The 21066-nt window shown below is 37.4% G+C and overlaps 1 protein-coding gene and 1 pseudogene across 1 annotated transcript; both read left to right on the top strand.

Annotated features, from left to right (window-relative positions):
- Positions 1–515: 515 nt before the first annotated feature.
- Positions 516–20825, top strand: LOC143864028 (alcohol-forming fatty acyl-CoA reductase-like; annotated as a pseudogene).
- LOC143864005 (alcohol-forming fatty acyl-CoA reductase-like) lies at positions 6278–12146 on the top strand. Its single transcript, XM_077374819.1, has 4 exons — positions 6278–6409; positions 10341–10607; positions 10933–11060; positions 11954–12146. The coding sequence occupies exons 1-4, from the start codon at positions 6278–6280 to the stop codon at positions 12105–12107; spliced, it is 681 nt and encodes a 226-aa protein (XP_077230934.1). The 3' UTR covers positions 12108–12146.
- Positions 20826–21066: the final 241 nt, after the last annotated feature.

Raw genomic sequence — 21066 nt, 5'->3', positions numbered from 1 at the left:
ATGAGACTGCTAAGCAGCGCTTGCAAAATGATGTATGCCACTACCCTTACTTCTCTATAGTATCATTTTTTTTGCTCCTCTTTCACACAAGTAGCTTTAACGAGGCAATTTGACAAATTATCACTTGGGACATATCAGTAAGTTTTTTACTTGGGACACATCAGTAAGTTTTTCTTGTGCCAAGAGGCACCCGACTTCCACATATAAATACATTGTAACAGCATGTAAATTGTTGTCTATGATATCCTTGTAATATCGCCCTCAAGGGCATTATTGTCATGTAACAATATATTTTGTATATATAAAGCAACCAGAGACGCGTTTTCAGAATCATTTTAGATTTAAACTCTCTTCACATTGCAGAATCATTTTCTTTCTCATTATTTTCTTCGAAATGGACTTCCAAATGGATTTGGGGTGTATTTTACAGTCTCTGGAGCACAAAAGCATCTTAGTCACTGGTTCTACTGGCTTTCTAGCAAAGAGTATTAGCTCCCGCCCCCGCCCCCGCCCCCGCCCCTTTTTATCTCCTTTTTCCTCTAGCTCTTTTGTATTGTCTGGTAAATTTGTTTTTAATGATAGTTTTTCTTTCAAATGAATGTAGTTTTTGTGGAGAAACTACTTAGAGTTCAACCTCATATGAAGAGGCTTTTTCTTCTTATAAGGGCTACAAATGATGAAACTGCTAGGCAGCGCCTGCAAAATGATGTATGCCATTACACTTCATTCTTTCTTGTAATATCATTTTTTAACTGCTCTATCACTCAAGCCTCTTTAAGGAGGAGGTATCATATCTGTGAAACAACCAGTTATTCCAAAAGCTTAAGCTTTTGGAGACGGTGTTATTTAATCTTTTATACTTAACACTCCTTTCACGTGTGTGGCCCCTCTTTCTAGGGTTGGCCTACAGATGGCACATGTGGCTCATCTTTTGGGTTTGGCCATTGCATGTGGATTTTTGGTATCAGGGAGGTTTGAACTTAGGACCTTTGGCTTTGATACCATGTGAAAACTACCAGTAACTCCAAAAGCTTAAGCTGATGGTGATGGCGTTATCTAATCTTTTATACTTTAACTGACTTACCCATTAAAAAACTTAAAACTTAGTTTTGTCTTTCTAAAACATCGAACCAAGATGTTATGTATCATATCTTAACTTTGTTTTATTGTCAGGTTATGGAGAAGGAGGTATTTAGGATCTTGAGAGAGAAACATGGTAAGGATTTTTATTCATTTATATGGGACAAGGTCACTCCTGTTGCAGGGGATATCGCTTGTGAGAACTTGGGAATAGAGGAGAAAAGTATGAAGGAAGAGATGTGGAGAGAAATCAATGTCATTGTAAATGTAGCAGCTACTACAAACTTTGATGAGAGGTGATGTTGTAATGCAAATACTGTCATGTAGTATACGAAAATGAAACAGGTTTTTAAAATCTCAGACTTGGACGAGAACTCAATTTAAGTTAAAAAGGAATTGACATAAGCAAGTCCATAATTGGCGAGGTCAATATTTTATCGATTCGGGCAAGTTAAAGGAGTTTTGACTTTGTGATGACAAAACTCAGGCTTGAATGAGAACTTGGCCAAGACAAAACCGAGTTGAGTTGTGCGAGTCCATATTTGACTCAGTGCAGTTTTTAAACAGTGAACGAAACCTTTTTTTATTTTTCTTTTGAAATCTCAAATTATTAATTTTTTTAATAATTGTCTATAGATATGATGTATCTTTGATTACTAATACCATGGGAGCTAAGCATGTTTTGGAGTTTGCAAAGAAATGTGTGAAACTAGAGATACTTCTCCATGTGTCAACTGGTGAGTCTATACAGTGAGTTACCAAAGGATAGATGATTATCATTATTTTTATCTCGGCTATGAACTTATTCTTGAAGTTTGATTTTCTACTGCTCCTCTTCTCCTACTCCTCTTCCTCTTCTCTATCTTTTCTTCTTCCTCCTCCTGTTTTCTCCTCCATTTATTATTTGATCTATGTGTTTGTAATTAAGAATTGATTTCTTCTTATTGTTTGATAATTTAGCCCTCTAATGAATCAAATTTCATCTTGTGTTTTAGCATATGTTTCTGGGGAAAAGGCCGGACTTATATTAGAGAAACCATTTCACATGGGTGAAACACTAAATGGAATCATGCGTTTAGACATTGAAGCAGAGATGAAATTGGCAAATGAAAGATTAAGGGAACTTCATGATAATGGAGCTAGTAGAAAAGCAGAGACTATTGCCATGAAATAACTCGGAATCCAAAGGTTTGAAACACTCAACTTGGATCCACCACAGAATGCAAATTTTGAGATCAATGTTTTTAAACTCAGAATGGCCCAGAAATAGGCATGGTAACTAGAATACTAAGTTGAGTATAGGTGAGACCAAGAGAATAGATTTTTTTTCTTTCCACTTCAAAATTTCTATGGGATGGTTATAGCTGAATTCACAAATTGGCCTGTTCTTGGAAGGCGCAACACCCTTGATATATTCGCTCCCCTTGTTTTACTTGGGAGATATAATGGACTTACAGAAATAATCAGTGCTTATATATGGACTTACAGATAAACACAATAAAAGATAAGGATAATCACAATAATGGTAATCCATAGGGAGATATACATCCACTCCTTTCATCTTCCAGCTTAAGAGACAAGTGAACAAGTGTCATCACTACATATGGAGACAAGTACCTCCACTCACACCTTTTTTCTCAGCCAAACCCACTCCTTTCATCTTCCAGCTTAAGAGACAAGTGAACAAGTGTCATCACTACATATGGAGACAAGTACCTCCACTCACACCTTTTTTCTCAGCCAAACCCACTCCTTTCATCTTCCAGCTTAAGAGAGAAGTCAAGTGAACAAGTGTCATCACTACATATGGAGACAAGTATCTCCACTCACACCTTTTTCTCAGCCAAACCCAATAGACATCGGTCACCATCTCTCCTTCGGTTAAAGCATTCATATGAAGGCTTGAAATGGTTTATCGGTGCTAGCATTCAGCAGATACATTCTCCATTCTATCTGTCAAGGGCTCAGCCCCCTAAGCTTATCCTCAGGGTATGGTACGACTTTTCAACACTAGTGGTTTCTTTGAAAAGCTTTGCTTCAACATATTTCAAAAATTTTTTACTACTAGGTTCAACATTTCCATTTATTAAACCAAACTCGCAAGACCTATTAAGCATATGAAGGTGATGGTTTTTCTTTCATATATTCTAGTACATTCAAAATGAATAAACCATTGATATTATAGCCTTTTCCTATAAATGCATTATTTTTTCTTAAAATAGCCTTGTTCGCTTCAAAAGTGAGTTTCAATTCATTCTTGTTGAGAAAAACCCTGAAACCAAGTTCCATGTATGTCCAGCACATGCAACACCTCTTGAAGAGCAAGTATTTTTTCAAAAGTTAACATCAGTAGAGCCTTGCATTTTCCAATGAATTTTGATGTCTGTGAGTTGCCCATGTAGACTTCATCTCCTCCTTCAACTGTTAAATAGTTGCAGAAAGAGTTTCTATCTAGCTCCACAAATGTTCTTAGAAGCACCTGTGTCTAGCGCCCCCTCATTTAGATTTTACACCAAGTTCACTGATGTCACGAGAATTGCAATCATATCAGCTTCAATTAAATTAACTTTAGCATTGTTCGAACCAAACTTCTTTCGGTGTTGACAATCCTTCCTATAGAATTCTGGTTTTCAGCATTCAAAACAGTTCCATTTCTTTTTTGGTGTAGTTTTCTTGAACTTGTTTTCTCTTTTCATTTTCATATTATTAAACCTCTCATTCTTTGTTTTTACTATATTTGCCTTCGAGATAAACTCTTTGGCTTTTTCTTCTTTTTCTTTGACTATGTTCTTTTCCTCTATCTAATTAATCCGAACTACTACTTGATCTATGGTTCATTCCTTAGTTTTGCTTCATTCCAATTTTGAAGTCTTTCCAAGATAATGTCAATTTCTATATAAGAGAACCAGACATGAATGCATCAGGTAATTTCATACCTTCCTTAGTCAATTCTCTAACTAAGAATTGATACTCATCAATTTTTCTAAACACATTTTTAGTATCTTTCATGACAAAATCCAAAAATTTTCCTATAAAATATTTCTTATTTCTAACATTTTTAAGTGCACATTTTCTATGTAGTGCATGCTAAACATTCAAAGAATGTGTATCATAATAGTATACATTGTATAATTCATTTAACAATCCATTCAAGTTATGATAACTGCAAACATAATCAGCTTGATTCCATCCATTAAATCACATTGTGTTTTCAACTGGTGATGGTTGGGTAAGTGCAACAGCCACCCCAATTTGCTGTAATGAAAATAGAATATGTTGTTTCCACCACTTGTAAATTGAACCATTGAACTGTTCGATTTTTGAAACATCAAGAACATTGGTTACACTGATGTTTGTAACAGTGGTGGAAATAGAGGAGGACTTGGGGGCCTCAGTAGCCATAATATCAAAATATGATTCTTGATATATATTGTTGGAACAATAGATGTATGATGGATGCTCAATAATATATATGGCGAAACCGAGTTTGAAGATTGTTGAAAAAACAAATTACTAATGAAAGTGGAGAGGCAGATGCACTAATCGATTTTGACGACATAACCCTTGCTTGAAAAAAAAAATTATTTGTTGAATGAAGAAGAAAGCTGAGTCTTTCCACTTGATCACTCTCCTTAAGTATCGTATCCGCCCCCTATTGTACAATCCAGGATCCTTGGACCAACCTCCAAGACAAAACTTCTCTTAGGCTCCAATAGACATGAACTAGCTTATTGATCTTCATAGAATCACTTAAGAACTGCTCAAACATAGAATGGATATGGAGGAACATAGTGCGGAAAAACCTTAAGGAGAAAATCATTTTTTTGTCTATGTCTATATTGTTTTTTATGTATCTGTATTCTGGGTGCTGGTGTTCTTCCTTCTTTATAGAGAATACCACCCCCAATGCGAAAGGAAGGTATGCCTCTTCAGAGAAGACGGACCACAACATTTAGAAAACGGTAATAAACACGTTAGATATAAATGGATGCTTAAATGGAGTCTGTTCAGAAATAAAAACTATTTGAAACTTAATTGTAGATTTTGAACGATAAACAAGTCATTTAGGATGTTAAATAAAAGATTTTTTTATTGATGACCAAGACCTAGACCTCGAACCATGGCCACGACCGAGCGCGGCGAGTGTGTGTGTTTATTTTAGTTCATGTAAAACTTGGCTCACCCAAACAATTTTAATGCTCCTTGAAAGGCCCAAGCCTTTTCCTTGCACCACCTCTTATAAGGAGGAAAATGTTTCTTCCACTTTTCAATATGGGATTAAATGCCTTCCATTGGCTTTCAAACACACCCTCACAACAAGCATGGTCTTGGGTTTGAGTTTCAAGGCAGGCACGCTTCGCTACCATGAATTTATTTCATGATAAATTAGCTTCTCCATGTGGTGAGGAGGCTGGGCGAGGGATTTTTTTTCCCGGAATACAGGGGAGAGTCGGTGAGGAGAGGATAAGAAAAGCCTGAAAAATCACGAAACAAAAAAACTCTACTCCAAATGTGATGGACTTTTGCTAACTTTTTAGCCACTGCTCACCCTCGACTCATTCCTGCCCTCTCAAATTCCTCCTTCTCCCACCAATTACACGACATGGAGACACTGATTTATCATGAAAAAAATCCTGGCTTAAAAGACAAGAACCCATGGATTTGCAGATTACATACACTACTATCGTCGATAATTTCATATTCTTCAAATTAGTTACTTGATTTATGACCTAGTTTGTTGACATACAAAAAAAAAACATTTATTGACATGGGGTATCCACACCCCAATTTTTAGGGCGGGATTATTCCCTACAGATGCGCACAACCACCTGTTAACCACGCGCATCGGGTAAGCCCGGGGGATTTGAACTTGCGTCAATGGGGACCATACCTATGACTCTAAGCAAAAGAGCCACACCCGTACGGGTTACATACCCCAAATTTACCTAACAAGAAATTTTAAAACATGTTAATGCTCCTGTAATCTCTCTCTCTCTCTCTCTCTCTCTCTCTCTCTCTCTCTCTCTCTCACACACACACACACACACACACACACTAACTGTAAATAATTTTCTTTGGGATCTTCTTCATAACCTTCATGTCTTGGATATCCTTCACTTCAAACTGCAATTTGATTCATTCAATGACATTCAGCACTGGAAAGAGGTTTTAGAGAAATCAAGAAAATTTTGTATTTATGCATAATACCCTTTCTAATCCTACTTTATGTACTTTGGGTAACTGTAGAACCCTCGATGTCTTTATAGTGAATTATGGTAAGGGGAAGTTGAGATGCGTGCCGATAGATAGAAGGATGATTCTCGATGTGGTAAGCTTGCTCCCTATGGTTCCTTTCATAGTTATGAATGTATAATACATGTACGTATTAAGTATAGTGTGTGGCATCCTTCCTGAAGTTGCATATAAAAAAAAAAGGGAAACTGTTGAAAAAATGTCCATTTAACAAGTCAATGTGGATGATTTTTACCGTTTTTTGCCCTCGCCACATATCTGTATTATTTGCAAACTCAGTGGCATTAACATGTCACTGGTAATTTTGAATCTTGATTTGCTAGCCACCTTCTCCAAACACTACGTCTCGCCCATCCTTTGCAATTGTATGTATTCAGAGATTTATCTTATTAGATTGATGAAAAACTACACCGAAGTACTATTTCTTGAAAGGTTGCTAGCAATAATAAGTGAAGAAAGAAGCTAGCAATAATAATGACAATTACGAAAAAACGGGCGAGTATAAATTTGTCTTATTAAATGGGCAGGTATAAATTTGCCCACTTACCTGTCCATTTTCCCCCTCTTTCACCTCCACAGTACGAAGGGTTGGGATGATTCTATGGAGCTGATTTTTTTGGGCACTCCTTATCTACGTCAGGGCCTATCAAATGACCGGCTCGGATCACCCCAAAAATGTGGGCCCACCAGCTAATATGAGGAGCTGCTCACAATCACTTTCCCCTATATATATATATATATATATATATATATATATATATATATATATATATATATATATACACGCTAGCACTACCTTATATGAGGTGGCAAAACATAGGGGGGCCACTTTGTTTGGATGATCCAAAGCATTCATTTGATAGGCCCTCACATAGATAGGGTGCCCACAAAAAATCATGTCCATAGGATCATCCTAACCCTTCCATTTGTGGAGGTTTAGATATATGGAGGTTTATACCCATCCATTTTAAGCTCCACTAATGAAGGGTTAGGATGACCCTATGGACCTGATTTTTTGTGGGCACCCTATCTATGTGAGGGCTTATCAAATGAATGCTTTGGATCATTCAAACAAAGTGGGCCCCCTATGTTTTGTTAGCGCCACCTCATATAAGGTAGCGTTAGTGCCACCTCAGGAACCTCTCTCTCTCTCTCTCTCTCTCTCTCTATATATATATATATATATATATATATATATATATATATATATAGAGAGAGAGAGAGAGAGAGAGAGAGAGAGAAAAGTGTAGCTACACATACGTGTAGCTAACTTAGCTACACCAACGGCTTAAAATATAGTGGGCCCCACATTGTTTGGGTGATGCAAACCATTCATTTGATGGGCCCTCATATAGATAGGGTGTGCCGAAAAAATCAGCTCTGTAGGATCATCCCAACCCTACGATTTGTGGAGGGAAAAATGGACGCGTAAAAACCTTCACAAATCTGTCCATTTTTGCCTCCATAGTTTGAAGGGTGGGGATGATCCTATGGAGCTGATTTTTTGGGCACACCCTATCAATGTGAGGGTCTATCAAATGAATAGTTTGGATCACCCAAACAATGTGGGCCCACTGTATTTTAAGCCGTTGGTGTAGCTAAGTTAGCTACACATATGTGTAGCTTCACTTAACTCATATATATATACACACACACACACACATATGTTAATATGTATATATTTACACACACACATATATAGAGGAAAGTGTTTCTGCGCACAAGTGGCTTAAGAAGCCACCGGTTGGTCGCGTTTTGTGGACCCTGCAGAGTTGGAGCCGCCATACCAACCAACTGGTGGCTTTTTAAGCCGTTCCCTGCGCACGTGTACAGAAACACTTTTCTCATATATATATATATATATATATATATATATATATATATATATATATATGTATATATATATATATATATATATATATATATATATGTATATATATATATATATATATAGAGAGAGAGAGAGGAAACTGTTGGTGCGTTTAAGCGCCCAATCACATGGGTCCCACATTTTTGTGGTGATCCAAACCATTCATTTGCAAGGCCCTATCATAGATAGGGTGTGTACCAAAAATCAGCTCCATAGGATCATCCTAACCCCTCCATTTGTGGAGGACAAAAATGGGCAGATTTGTGGACAAACAATGTCTGTCCATTTTGACCTCCACAAATGGATGGGTTAGGATGATCCTATGGAGCTGATTTTTGGTACACACCCCATCTATGTAAGGGCCTTTCAAATGAATGCTTTGGATCATCCTAATAAAGTGGGCCCCCATGTGATTGGGCGCTTAAGCGCTCTAACAGTTTCCTCATATATATATATATATATATATATAGAGAGAGAGAGAGAGAGAGAGAGAGAGAACGGTTTCTACACACTACCTTAAAATACAATGGAGGGCATATTGTTTGGGTGATCCAAACCATTCATTTGATTGGCCCTCACATAGATAGGGTGTACATAAAAAATCAGCTCCATAGGATAATCCCAACCCTACGATTTGTGGAGGTAAAAGGACGTGTATAAACCTTCACAAATCTGTCCATTTTTTGCCTCCACGGTTCGAAGGGTTAGGATGATCCTATGGAGTTTATTTTTTGTAGACACCCTATCTATGTGAGAGCCAATCAAATGAATGGTTTGGATCACCCAAACAATGTGGTCCTCCACTGTATTTTAAGGTAGTGTGTAAGAAACCGTTCATTTGAGATATATATATATATATATATATATGATTTAAGTGAAGCTGCACATACGTATAGCTAACTTAGCTACACCGACGGCTTAAAATACAGTGGGCCCACATTGTTTGGGTGATCTAAACCATCCATTTTATAGGCCCTCACATTGATAGGGTGTGCCCAAAAAATCATATATAGAGAAAAGTGTAGCTACACACTCGTGTAGCTAACTTAGCTACATCGACGGCATAAAATACCGTGGGCCCCACATTGTTTCGGTGATGCAAACCATTCATTTGATGGGCCCTCACATAGATAGGGTGTGCCCAAAAAATTAACTCGATAGGATCATCCCAACCCTACGATTTGTTGAGGCAAAAATGAACATGTAAAAACCTTCACAAATCTGTCCATTTTTGCCTCTACAGTTTGAAGGGTTGGGATCATCCAATGGAACTGAGTTTTTGGGCACACCCTATCAATGTGAGGGCCTAGCAAATGAATGGTTTGGATCACCCAAATAATGTGGGCCTACTGTATTTTAAGCCGTCGGTGTAGCTAAGTTAGTTACACGTATGTTTAGCTTCACTTAACTCATATATATATATATATATATATATATATATATATATATATATATGAGGAAAGTGAAGCTACACCGCCGGCTTAAAATACAATGGGCCCACATTGTTTTGGTGATCCAAAGAATTCATTTGATTGGCCCTCACATAGATAGGTTCTCCACCAAAAATCAGCTCCATAGGATCATCCCAACCCTTCAAACTGTGGAGGCAAAAATGGACAAATTTGTGAAGGTTTTTACACGTTCATTTTTGCCTCCACAAATCGTAGGGTTGGGATGATCCTATGGAGCTGATTTTTGGTGGACACCCTATCTATGTGAGGGCCAATCAAATGAATTCTTTGGATCACCAAAACAATGTGGGCCCATTGTATTTTAAGCCGGCGGTGTAGCTTCACTTTCCTCATATATATATATATATATGGTTAATTAGTGTAGAGTCACGTATGTGTAGCAAATCCCATATATATATATATATATGGGATTTGCTAAGCAATTTGGCATAAGGCCATTCCGCGGCTCTCTTTTTCAAGAGAGAACAACCACCTCAGATGAATTAAATGAATAAGACAAAATCTGTTGCTAGTTAGTTGTTCTCTCGTGACAAAATCTGCTGAATGGCTTTATGTGAAATTGCCTAGAAAATCCCAAATGTGTGTGTTTATGGTTAATTAGTGAATGTCTCTTAAAACTGGATCAAGCTTATGGATTTTGACATGAGGCTTGTAAGCTTATACAGATCCCAGGAGACATGGTCGTAAATGCTATGATGGTGAGCATGGTGGCTCATTCAAATCAACCCTCCCTATTCATCTACCAAATTGGTTCATCTGTGCGAAATCCTTTCTGTATCTCCATGCTTATAGATAGTGCGTACCACTACTTTTCTAAGAACCCATGCATCACAGACGATGGAAAGCCCATTAGGGTTTCAACGTTAACAATCTTCAACACCATGGCTAGCTTTCGCAGATACATGACTCTACGTTACAAGATACCCCTCAAGGTTGGTTTTTTTGGTGTAGTAAAGATACTTTTAAAAACCTACGGCTACTGATATTTGCCCTACCATGTCTTGATAATGACACAAACTCGCCTTGTATTTTCCTATTTAATTGGTTGCTAAGAGTTTTTATTATCTAATTAATCAGTTGTCAAAAGCTATTACAATTCTAGAAAAGCTCTTAGCAGCCAATTGAAAAGGAAAAGACATGGCAAGTTAGTGTCATTATCATGACATGGTGGTCCAAATATCAGTAGCCATCCCGAATCTATAAATATATACTAATGGTCATTAACAACTATTTTCTTGTGGATTCTTATCTTTTTAGGGCTTGGGATTAGCAAATGTCGTATTTTTCCAGCATTTCAATCGTTTATACCGAGATTCAAGTCGAAAGTACAACTTCATCATGCGTTTGATGGGTCTATATGAACGTTTCTTTTTTTTCAAAGGAAGGTATGTGTACTCCCTCTTGCGTATGGAAATTATAAGATGTTAGTACAAGCTGACCCATAAAAAAAAATGTTAGTAAAAGCTGCATGTGTTAGAGGATTTCCGAACTCTGGGGTTCTAAGGAATAGAACAATTTAGTTTTTTTCTAAAAAAAGGATAAGATTAATTTTTGTGTTCTATGTGGGCATTTTAACTAACTTCGTGGAGGGAAATAGAGTCACTTATGCGCTCCTCTGAATGCTTTTTCACAAGAATACACTCCCACTGCCAAGTTACCAAACTCAAAAGTATATGTTTTCACTGTAAAAGTAAAGGAAAATTTAAAAAAGCTACTGATATTTACACCACCATGTTTTGATAATGAGACTAAACACTCCTTTTATTCTTTAACCAGTTGTCAAAGGCAATTACAATTACAAAAAACCTCTCACCTGCCAATTTAAAAAGAAAAGACAAGGTGAGTTAGTCTCATTATCAAAATATGGTAGTGCAAATATCAGTAGCCTTTAAAACTCAAATTTTAGGGTAATAGTTTTTTTTTTAAAATAGGGAAAATAAATGAGGCATAATGTTGAGAGGGATTTGCTAGGGACCATCACAGAAGGCATTTCGTGGACAGGCTGTTGCATGAGATTGCAGCCACATAGGCTCACTTTTTGTCCTTTTCATTTAATTGCTATTAACTATATAATTTCTATGACTATTACAACCGTTATTTTCAAGTAATCATGATTAAATTCAAAGGCATTTGAATATAAGATTACATGTAAATTATTTTAAAGATAACCAAAGAAACCCGTAGTATTCTTCTAAGTTAGATATATATAATCTAAAATGATTGGATCACATGCTCTCAAAATTGTTTAGTGTTTAACGATCCCAAGTATGTTGCGCAGATTCGACGACTTCAACTCAGAGAAGTTTAGGGCAGCGATGAAAGATGATGGCATGGTAGATGGGATGTTTTGTTTCGACCCCAAGTGCATCGATTGGGAAGAATATCTCATGAAAATTCACATCCCAGGTGTTGTAAAATATCTACTCGAATGAAAATTAGTAAAATAGTTGTGAGGTCATGCATTGATCGAACTCTCCTCAGCTTATGATTTTGCCATTCTACTAAATGTGTAATAAGGTAAAACATGTACTCATATGTTTTCACTAGTTGTAGTCCCGTGATGCACGCACGGGGCGAAAGAATAAGAACACGATTGCCAAATTTGATTGCCCTAAGCGTAATTTGGTTCTAAGTTATCAGCTGTTTAAAAGGAGAATAATGCGAATTGAGAATAATGCGCATACGAATAAATAAGAGAAACATATGAGAAATGAAGGCCATAAGGAATAAAATGCCATCTAAAGAAATGAAATGATGCATTCACACACTCATATTGGTTCTAAACCATTTAACATTTCTCATAAAGGAAAACAACTGATTGGTGATTTTTAACCTGAAAAACCAAATTCGTATACCATTTTTAATATTGTTTTGATGACAACAACTGTAACCACAGTGTTTTATGGGATCATTTCATAAATAAAAAAGTTCAAACAATAACAATTGATGCCATAAAGCAGTCAATAAATTGAAAGCTAAAAAAGTTTAAAATTACTTGCGGGAACAGTATCACCAAGCCTATAAAATTGAATCTCCTTCATTGATATCAATCTTTCTCCTATGCTTGTCTGCCCGTGCCTTATACTTTTGGGTGTTCTTTTCAATATTAGATCAAACTCTTTCATGAATTTTTTTAATCTCCTTTGCTCTTACCTCTGCATCGCCGCTCAACTTAGTAGTAATAGGAAGAGGAACTAAATCAAGAGGACCTTGAGGATTACACCCATACACTACTTCAAAAGGACTAGCACCGGTGGTGTGGCTAGTGGAGCGATTATATGCAAATTCGGCTTGTGCAAGAGCAAGATCCCATTGCTTCTTATTTCCTCCTACATAACTCCGAATGAGGTTGCCAAGAATTCGATTGATCACCTCCGTTTGACCATCGGTTTGAGGATGGTGAGAAGAACTAAATTGGAGTTTAATCCCCATCTTCGCCCATAATGTTCTCCAAAAATGACAAACAAATTTTGGATCCCTATCCGATGTAAAAGTTTTTCAAATACCATGCAACTTAACAATTTCTCAGAAGCAGAGATCGGCCACTTTGGATGCATCATAAGTCTTTTCACATGCCACAAAATGTGTCATCTAGGAGAAACGATCAACAACCACCATGACCGAATCTTTCTTCCTTTGCGTTCAGGGAAGGCCCAAAACGAAGTCTAAACTCACATCTTCCCAAGGAGCTTGAAGAATGGGAAGGGGAGTATAGAGACCTACTTTGATACCGTTAGAATCGACGATCGCAATCCTTAGGGTTGTGGAAAAAACACAAGAAGTAGAACTCTTGCTAAATGCTTAGAAAGGCTTTCTTTTTTTAACCAAAAACTATTATCCCCTCTTTGCTCATTCTCATTGATATATTTGGAGATACAAGAAGTAAATGAGATACATGGAAAATGACTTACCAATAACTTCTTTACCTATCCTCAATACCCTATAATAACTTCTAGGACAATTTTCATGACAATACTATTTCCTAAGTAGTCAAAGTACAAACCCAATAAGTCTTAACAAAGTCCCTATAAATAATTAAAGAAAGACTTAACTAATACATACTAAAAACTAGACATAGTAATTGCTTATCTAAATTCCCATGCAAAACCCAAGACCAAGTCAAACCACATGGATTTGCCACATGGATGACAAATGGCATTATCCTACAGTGCCACTTGGATATGCCACTGCATCATTCTCCCCCGGTTGAACGTCGACTCGTCTCTAAGTTGACCGAGTTATTTTCATGGTATGGGATAAGATCAGAAACATTGAAAGTAGCTGAAACACCGTAACTAACACATACTAAAAACTAGACATAGCTATAAATCATTAAAGAAAGACTTAACTAACACATAGTAAAAACTAGACACAGTAATTGCTTATCTAAATTCCCATGCAAAACCCAAGACCAATTCAAACCACATGGATGACAAATGGCATTATCCTACAGTGCCACTTGGATATGCCACTGCATCATTCTCCCCCGGTTGAACGTCAACTCGTCCCTGAGTTGACCGGGCCATTTTCATGATATGGAATAAGATAAAAAATATTGAGAGTAGTTGAAACGCCATAATCTTCGGGTGATTGAACTCGAAACGAACCATCTGCACGATCTTGAAGTTCGCAAAACTTCCCTTGTTCAAGAAGACTCGTCCTCGAGTTTTGATGTGTCGAAGAATCTTAAACTCTTGATGAACAAATCCTACTACATAATTCCAAAGGCGAAAATAGAATATGTCTCCATCTCGAATATGCTTGAATTCATGAAAAAATGCTATAGCCTTCGATGTCAGATCGAATAAAATGGATCAATGTAATTGGATGAAAAAATCGATGAAATTCTTTTCCATTTACCCATCTCTTCAATATCCATCGGTTCACTTAATATGTTGTCCAATCCATTTCCTTTGGTGATGAATTCATTAAATTGTCGAGGAAGTTCCTTGTGCTCCTCATTAGCTTCAACATCAAGTAGAGTATAAGATATGCCATTACCCTTGGTCTCTTGATCAAATTTGTTCTCGTAAAGAAGATAGTTACTCTCCTTCACTTTCTTGAATCATGCAAGTTCAAAATTCATAGGCTTCATCTTGGTCTTAAGATTGACATTGCCGACCATCTCTTGTGCCACCACATTCTCACAACGCCCCTTATCAATGATAAGATTGCACAACTCTTCATTTGACATATATCCTTTATGAAAAACATTATGCGACAACCCGTGAGGATTTTCTTCTACTTTGGCCGTATTCATAGCATGCCGAATAACTAATGCCTCGCCACGATCGTTCCAAATGATCTCATCACCCTCCTCATCATTGTAGTCATCAAAATGTGGTTGTTCATCAAGAACATTCAATACAACAGAAGTAAGGCATTCAATAAAGATATCTGATCGTATTTTTCCTTCAAACTCGGAAACCTCCTTCTTAAAGTTGGTGAAGCGTTGACGTAAAGGAGGATGTCTCGAATAAGAACCGTCACTCTCTCCTTGGCGTTGGTGTGGCCGAGCGAAAGGGTTGACGTCCGACTCCGATCCATTGTTTTCCTCCTCATCTTGAGGCTCTTGAAGAGCTAACCTCTCGGTGAGGGTTTGGACTTGACGCATCAATTCCTTAACAACATGACGGACAACATAGACAATTAATGATAATAATCTAAAGAAACATCAATCCAAGATAATAGACAACATTATCAAAAGAAACATGCACAGATGGTTCAATTCTATAATAGAAAACTTAGGGTCGGACCGGGTCTGGCTGACCCGAGGTATTAACCCTAAACCCGACCCGACCCTGAGTCAGGGCCTAAAAAATGAACCCTGACCCGCCCTCAGGGTTGGAAAATCCAGCCTAGACCCTGTTCGGGCTCAGGGCGGGTCAGGGCTGACAGGGCCAAACTTGTACCCCTAGTAGGAGACCTTGGCAATTTGACAGGGATTCCACTCATAAGAGAAGAGAGAATGTCTTCGTTGTTCGCCAAAACAACAAGAGTTATGCACTTCAACCTATGGCGGATGAGAAGAACTCCAAAGCTTTTCAAGTGGAGGGGCAATCGTGTTTTGCGGTAAAGGAATCACTTGCCAAATCTGAGAAGAAAGAGATACGTGATGGCGTCAAAGAGAAGTAAAAGAAGCCTACTCCTCCTAAAGTTAAGTACAACACGGAAAAACCAAAGCATTGGCGTGTGAAAGTCTTTGAAGTTGGAGGTGCTATGGAGACATTACCAATGAACTCGAGGTCGAGTTCTCCTCAACTGGAGGAGAATGAAGTGGGCTTCAAGGCATTGAAAAGCTGTCGTTGCAAGGAGTTGAAAAGCTGCCCAAATTGCACGCCTCTTTCTAAAATTAAGAGAATAAAGAAGGAAACATATCTCTTTCCATGCTTAACCAATCCAAAGAGGAAAGCTCCTCGCGTCTTTTTTATTTCGGGATGGATTTGAGTCGTAGGTTAGAGAGTTATTAATAACAGTTAGATTAAATCAATTAGTCCTAGTGAGGGTTGAAGTTATTGTCTTCCTATAAAGGCCTACGTGCAAGGGTTGTTGCATGGTTTTCTTTGTTTTATTGATTTAAAAGAAAAGAAGAAGTTTCTTCTTGTTTGGCTCTATTTTTCACGGATTCGTAGAACGCCCTTCATGGTTTCGAAGGTTTTACCTTATCGGTGTCTACTTCGTTCAACCCCAACTCGTTCTTCGCGCTTCCGGCTACGCCGAGAAAACAAGTATGTTTTTTTTTTAAATGGTGAATCTTAATTACATTGAAAAAGGCATGATGTAGGCGATCATGGAGACCAACAGTAACATTACAATGAAAGCAGACAAAGCACAACCAATGAAAAAACCTCACGAGAGGAGTGAATCGAAAATCTCTAGTTCCGTTCTAGCCACTCCTCAAGCAAGATGATCCGCTTCTTCATTTGACGACCTCCTTACGTGATGAAATTGGACCGAATGACCATCGACCCGATCCAAGATCTCATCAACGAGCTCTTAAAATCTCTTAGGGTGAGGATTTATGATTGACCTTCCAGTCAACTGATGACATTTAGGGAATCCCCTTCCACAATAAGATTGTCCATGTCTCTCTCTGACAACAACCTTATTCCCTTATTCCTTGAAGGATTACCCTCACTTCCGTTTCATCGGAGACTGTAGTTCCTATAGGACCTGAAAAGGCCCACTTTGTGGTACTATTCTCATCTCAAAGAGTACCTCCAATACCTGACGGCCTGTGCTTCCCAAACTTAGCCATCAAAGTTTAATTTCAATCTCCCAGGGTCAGGTGTGGTCCATCTAGGTGCAACTATATCTTCTTTACTCATGCCAGTTTCTTTCTATCGTCTTTTTAGAACTAAGGTTGTATAAAGTGAAAAATTAGGGAGAACTTTAGCCGAAGAAATTACTAAGGTGATGATCCTAGAGAAAGAGATAGAGGCATTTTTAACCACATTCTTAAAAGTGTGAGCATTCCTCTTTTCCCATAACACCCATATGGAAGCCATCAAGGCCAGGTTCCATAAGGTTTTGCCGTTTCTTGGCCATGGCACAAAACTCCAACTATCCAGAAGGTTTGACATGTGACCTTGAAAGACCAAGAAATCCCACAAAGGATTAGTACAAAATCGTATTGACGTGTTCAAACATTATTAAATCCCAAAAATCGGGTAAAAATTTTAACATCCAAACGATGGGGTATTTTTTCAATTTTAAAAATTCATAAATTTTATCATGTCCAAACATTATCAAATCCCAAAAGTCAGGTAAAAAAATCCCATAATTTGATCTCTAAAATTTTTTCATTGCATCAGGCACTGGTCAACGCACTGGTCAACACAGCCATTTTTCATCGTTTCAGTTGATAGCAATTTTCTTTTAAGTAAATGTGGGCTCTTTTACATATTTGGTTCATTTAAATGTTTCTTAGATTTTTCTAACAATTTTAATTTTATTCATATTTTTAACTATTAAAAAAAATCCCTCCGTCGTAAGTAGGGGTGCAACTCGGTCGGGTTGAGTCGGGTCAGGTTTTTTCACGTTGATGCATTGTAGGAAAAAAAACAAAACTTCACACCAAAAATCTCTAAATTTATGTAATCAAGTGTATAAATTTAAGAAGGAAACTATGTTTCCACATCACAAACATGATCAACTCAATGAAAACAATTATATCAATATATTGAAAAATAATTTGCTATGTTATTCAAGAGATAATTAAAAATGTCATAGTACACCTACATAAGTCGGGTCGGGTTTCAGGTTTCGGGTTTTTTTTTCTTTAAACCCGACCCTACCCAAGATTGAGCCGGGTTTATAAACTAAAACCTGACCCTACCCAAGACCCATGATTTCTAAACCCAACCAATGCTATTTTCGGGTCGGGTCGATGCGGGTCGGGTAAAACTGTAAAACCCGACCCAAGTTGCACCCCTAGTCGTAAGGGAACGAAAAGTTTCGAAAGAAATCCGAACAAAATGACTGAAATGACCGCAATGTTCCGTTCCGGTCACCAAAACGAAACTGCGAACGAAATGAAATTTACAACTTAGGCTAGGGAGCATTGCAAAAGGTATTTCGCGGAGTGGCTGTTGCATGGGAGAGCGGCCACATATATATGCTCACTTTTCAACAAATTTTGTCTTATTCATTTAATTCATCTGATGTTGCCCGCTCTCCCATGCAACAATGCTCACTTTTCAACAAATTTTGTCTTATTCATTTAATTCATCTGACGTGGCCGCTCTCCCATGCAACAGCCACTCCGCGACGGTCCCTAGAAATCCCATGAGAAATTCTGGACGACCGTGAAAGTGTGCAGTCCAAAAATACAATGGGAAGCACATTGTTTGGGTGATCCAAACCATTCATTTGTTGGGCGCTGACATATACACTGTGCTCAAAATATATTCTCTACTGGATCGCTGATCACATCCCTCCATTGTTAACTTCAGTATCAAATATGTGTGTATATATATATATATATATATATATATATATATATATATATATATATATATTACATTAAAAATATAGGGAGATAATATTTTCACTCCTCTGCATTACGCATGGGCTCCCTTATAACGTGAATTGACATGAAAAGTGGGCAACTCTTTCGATTTTTGACGTAAAGCCACGCTATAATTTGTTGGGGGCTGACATATATACTATGTGCTCAGAATATATTCTCCATTGGATCGATGATCCCATTCCTCCATTGTTAACGTCGGTATCAAATGTAAATATATATATATTTATATTACATTAAAAATATAGGGAGATGATATTTTCACTCCCCCTCATTACGCATGCGCCCCCTTATAACATGATTTGACATGAAAAGTGGGCAACTTTGACGCTTTTTAACGTAAAATCACGTTATAATTTGTTGGGCCCTGACATATATACTGTGTGCTCAGAATATATTATCCATTGGATCGATGATCCCATCCCTCCATTGTTAACGTCGGTATCAAATGTAAATATATATATATATATATATATATATATATATATATGAGGATGATCTTATGGAGCTGATTTTTGGTACACCCCCTATCTATGATAAGGCCTTGCAAATGAATGGTTTGGATCACTCCCCAAAATGTGGGACCCATGTGATTGGGCAAGCTAACTCACCATAAGTTTGGTGAGCTTAAGCTCACCAACACTTTCCTCATATATATATATATATATTACATTAAAAATATAGGGAGATGATATTTTCACTCCCCCCGCATTACGCATGCGCCCCCCTTATAACGTGATTTGCCCACTTTTCATGTCAAATCACGTTATAAGGAGGCGCATGCGTAATGCAGGGTGGTGAAAATATCACCACCCAAAATATATCATGATCCTAAAATTGGATTTAAGATTTTTTTTTTAATGTTTGCTTATAATTTTCTAAATAATTTAAATACAAAAGTCTTTCCATCTTTTTTCATTATTCTATGAATTTTTTCATTTCAATTAAATTAATAATCAATTTCTTTACTTTTTAATACTGGCACTGCACATACCTTTTTTATTATTTAATAAATTTCAAGGGGCTTGTTAGTCATCATGAACAACCCTCTTACATCATCTTTGGAAACCATAAAAAAAGAGAGTAAAATGAGTCATAAATACGCTAGCTGGGTGGGGCCTGGGGAAGAAAAGGGGCCGAATATAACACTTCCCTAAAAAAAATTCAATAGAATTTGTGGGGCCAATTGTGAGAGAAAGAGGAGAGGGACGAATTGAGATGGGGTGTTAGGGGAGCATAAGAAGTCCCTAAAAATAAAGAAAAATATAGGGCAGTGACTGACACCCTCCCCCCCAACTCCTCTCTCTCTCTCTCTCCAAGTGCATTGAAAGTTAACGATTTCTGTTGTCTGTGTGTGTGTGGTGGGTGGGTGGGTGGGGGGGGGGGGGAGGTTATTTCCCAAAATATATTGTTTAGATTATGAATTTTTCCCTAATTTCTCAGCTTACTCCCATGCCTTCCTTAATCTCCCAAATTCCTCCGCCCTATCCTTTCTTATCCTTACTCACAACTACATACATATGAAGATGTCATAATAAAAAAATTCATGATTGCCAAATATATGTTTATCCCGCTACCAAGATGAATGGATTTTTTTATCATTCAACTCCAAAATGTCTATCGGATGGCTATAGAAGTCTTTGAATCCACGGATTGGCATGTTCTTGAAAGGAAGTCACCCCAAATAGACCATATCTATTCCATTTATTTATCCATTTCTACTACTTTATATCTTTCAGGGCTCGATTCTTTGGATGGCCAAACACTTATGTTTTTACGAAGGCAATGGGGGAAATGCTTCTTGGACGACTGAGAGAAAATGTACCTCTAGTCATCATACGCCCAACCATCATAACAAGCACTTACAGGGAGCCTTTCCCTGGCTGGATTGAAGGCATTAGGTAACTTAATTAAGGGATTCATAGACAGATTATTGCTCATTATCTCTTATTTTTACAAAATGTAAATTATTTACTTATGTTCTTGTAACCTTCATGATTCCCTTGCGAATCATACATTATGTACTTTGTGTAACTCCAGAACCTTTGATATCTTTATCGTGCGTTTTGGTAAGGGGAAGTAGAGATGCTTGCCGTTCGATCATAGGCAGATTATCGATGTGGTAAGCTTGTTGCATATGTTTTCATTTATAGTTACAAATGTATAATATAGGTAAGTGTAGTTTGTGATTTCTTACCTAAGTTGCATGCGAAAAAAAAATTTGGAAAAAATAGAAAAAATTGTGAACGTAAATCTAGATCAAATCACAAAAGCAGTAACGAAAATAAAATAAAATAAAATATAAACACATAATGTGGCAACATTTACATGGTTTGACATTGTGCATACTTCCACTAGATCAA

The sequence above is a fragment of the Tasmannia lanceolata genome, unplaced genomic scaffold (genome assembly GCF_043159265.1).
Source record: "Tasmannia lanceolata isolate RefF3 unplaced genomic scaffold, GAP_Taslan_0.1 ptg000044l, whole genome shotgun sequence".
Classification (NCBI taxonomy): Eukaryota; Viridiplantae; Streptophyta; class Magnoliopsida; order Canellales; family Winteraceae; genus Tasmannia; species Tasmannia lanceolata.
This window is presented reverse-complemented; position numbering and strand designations above follow the sequence as displayed.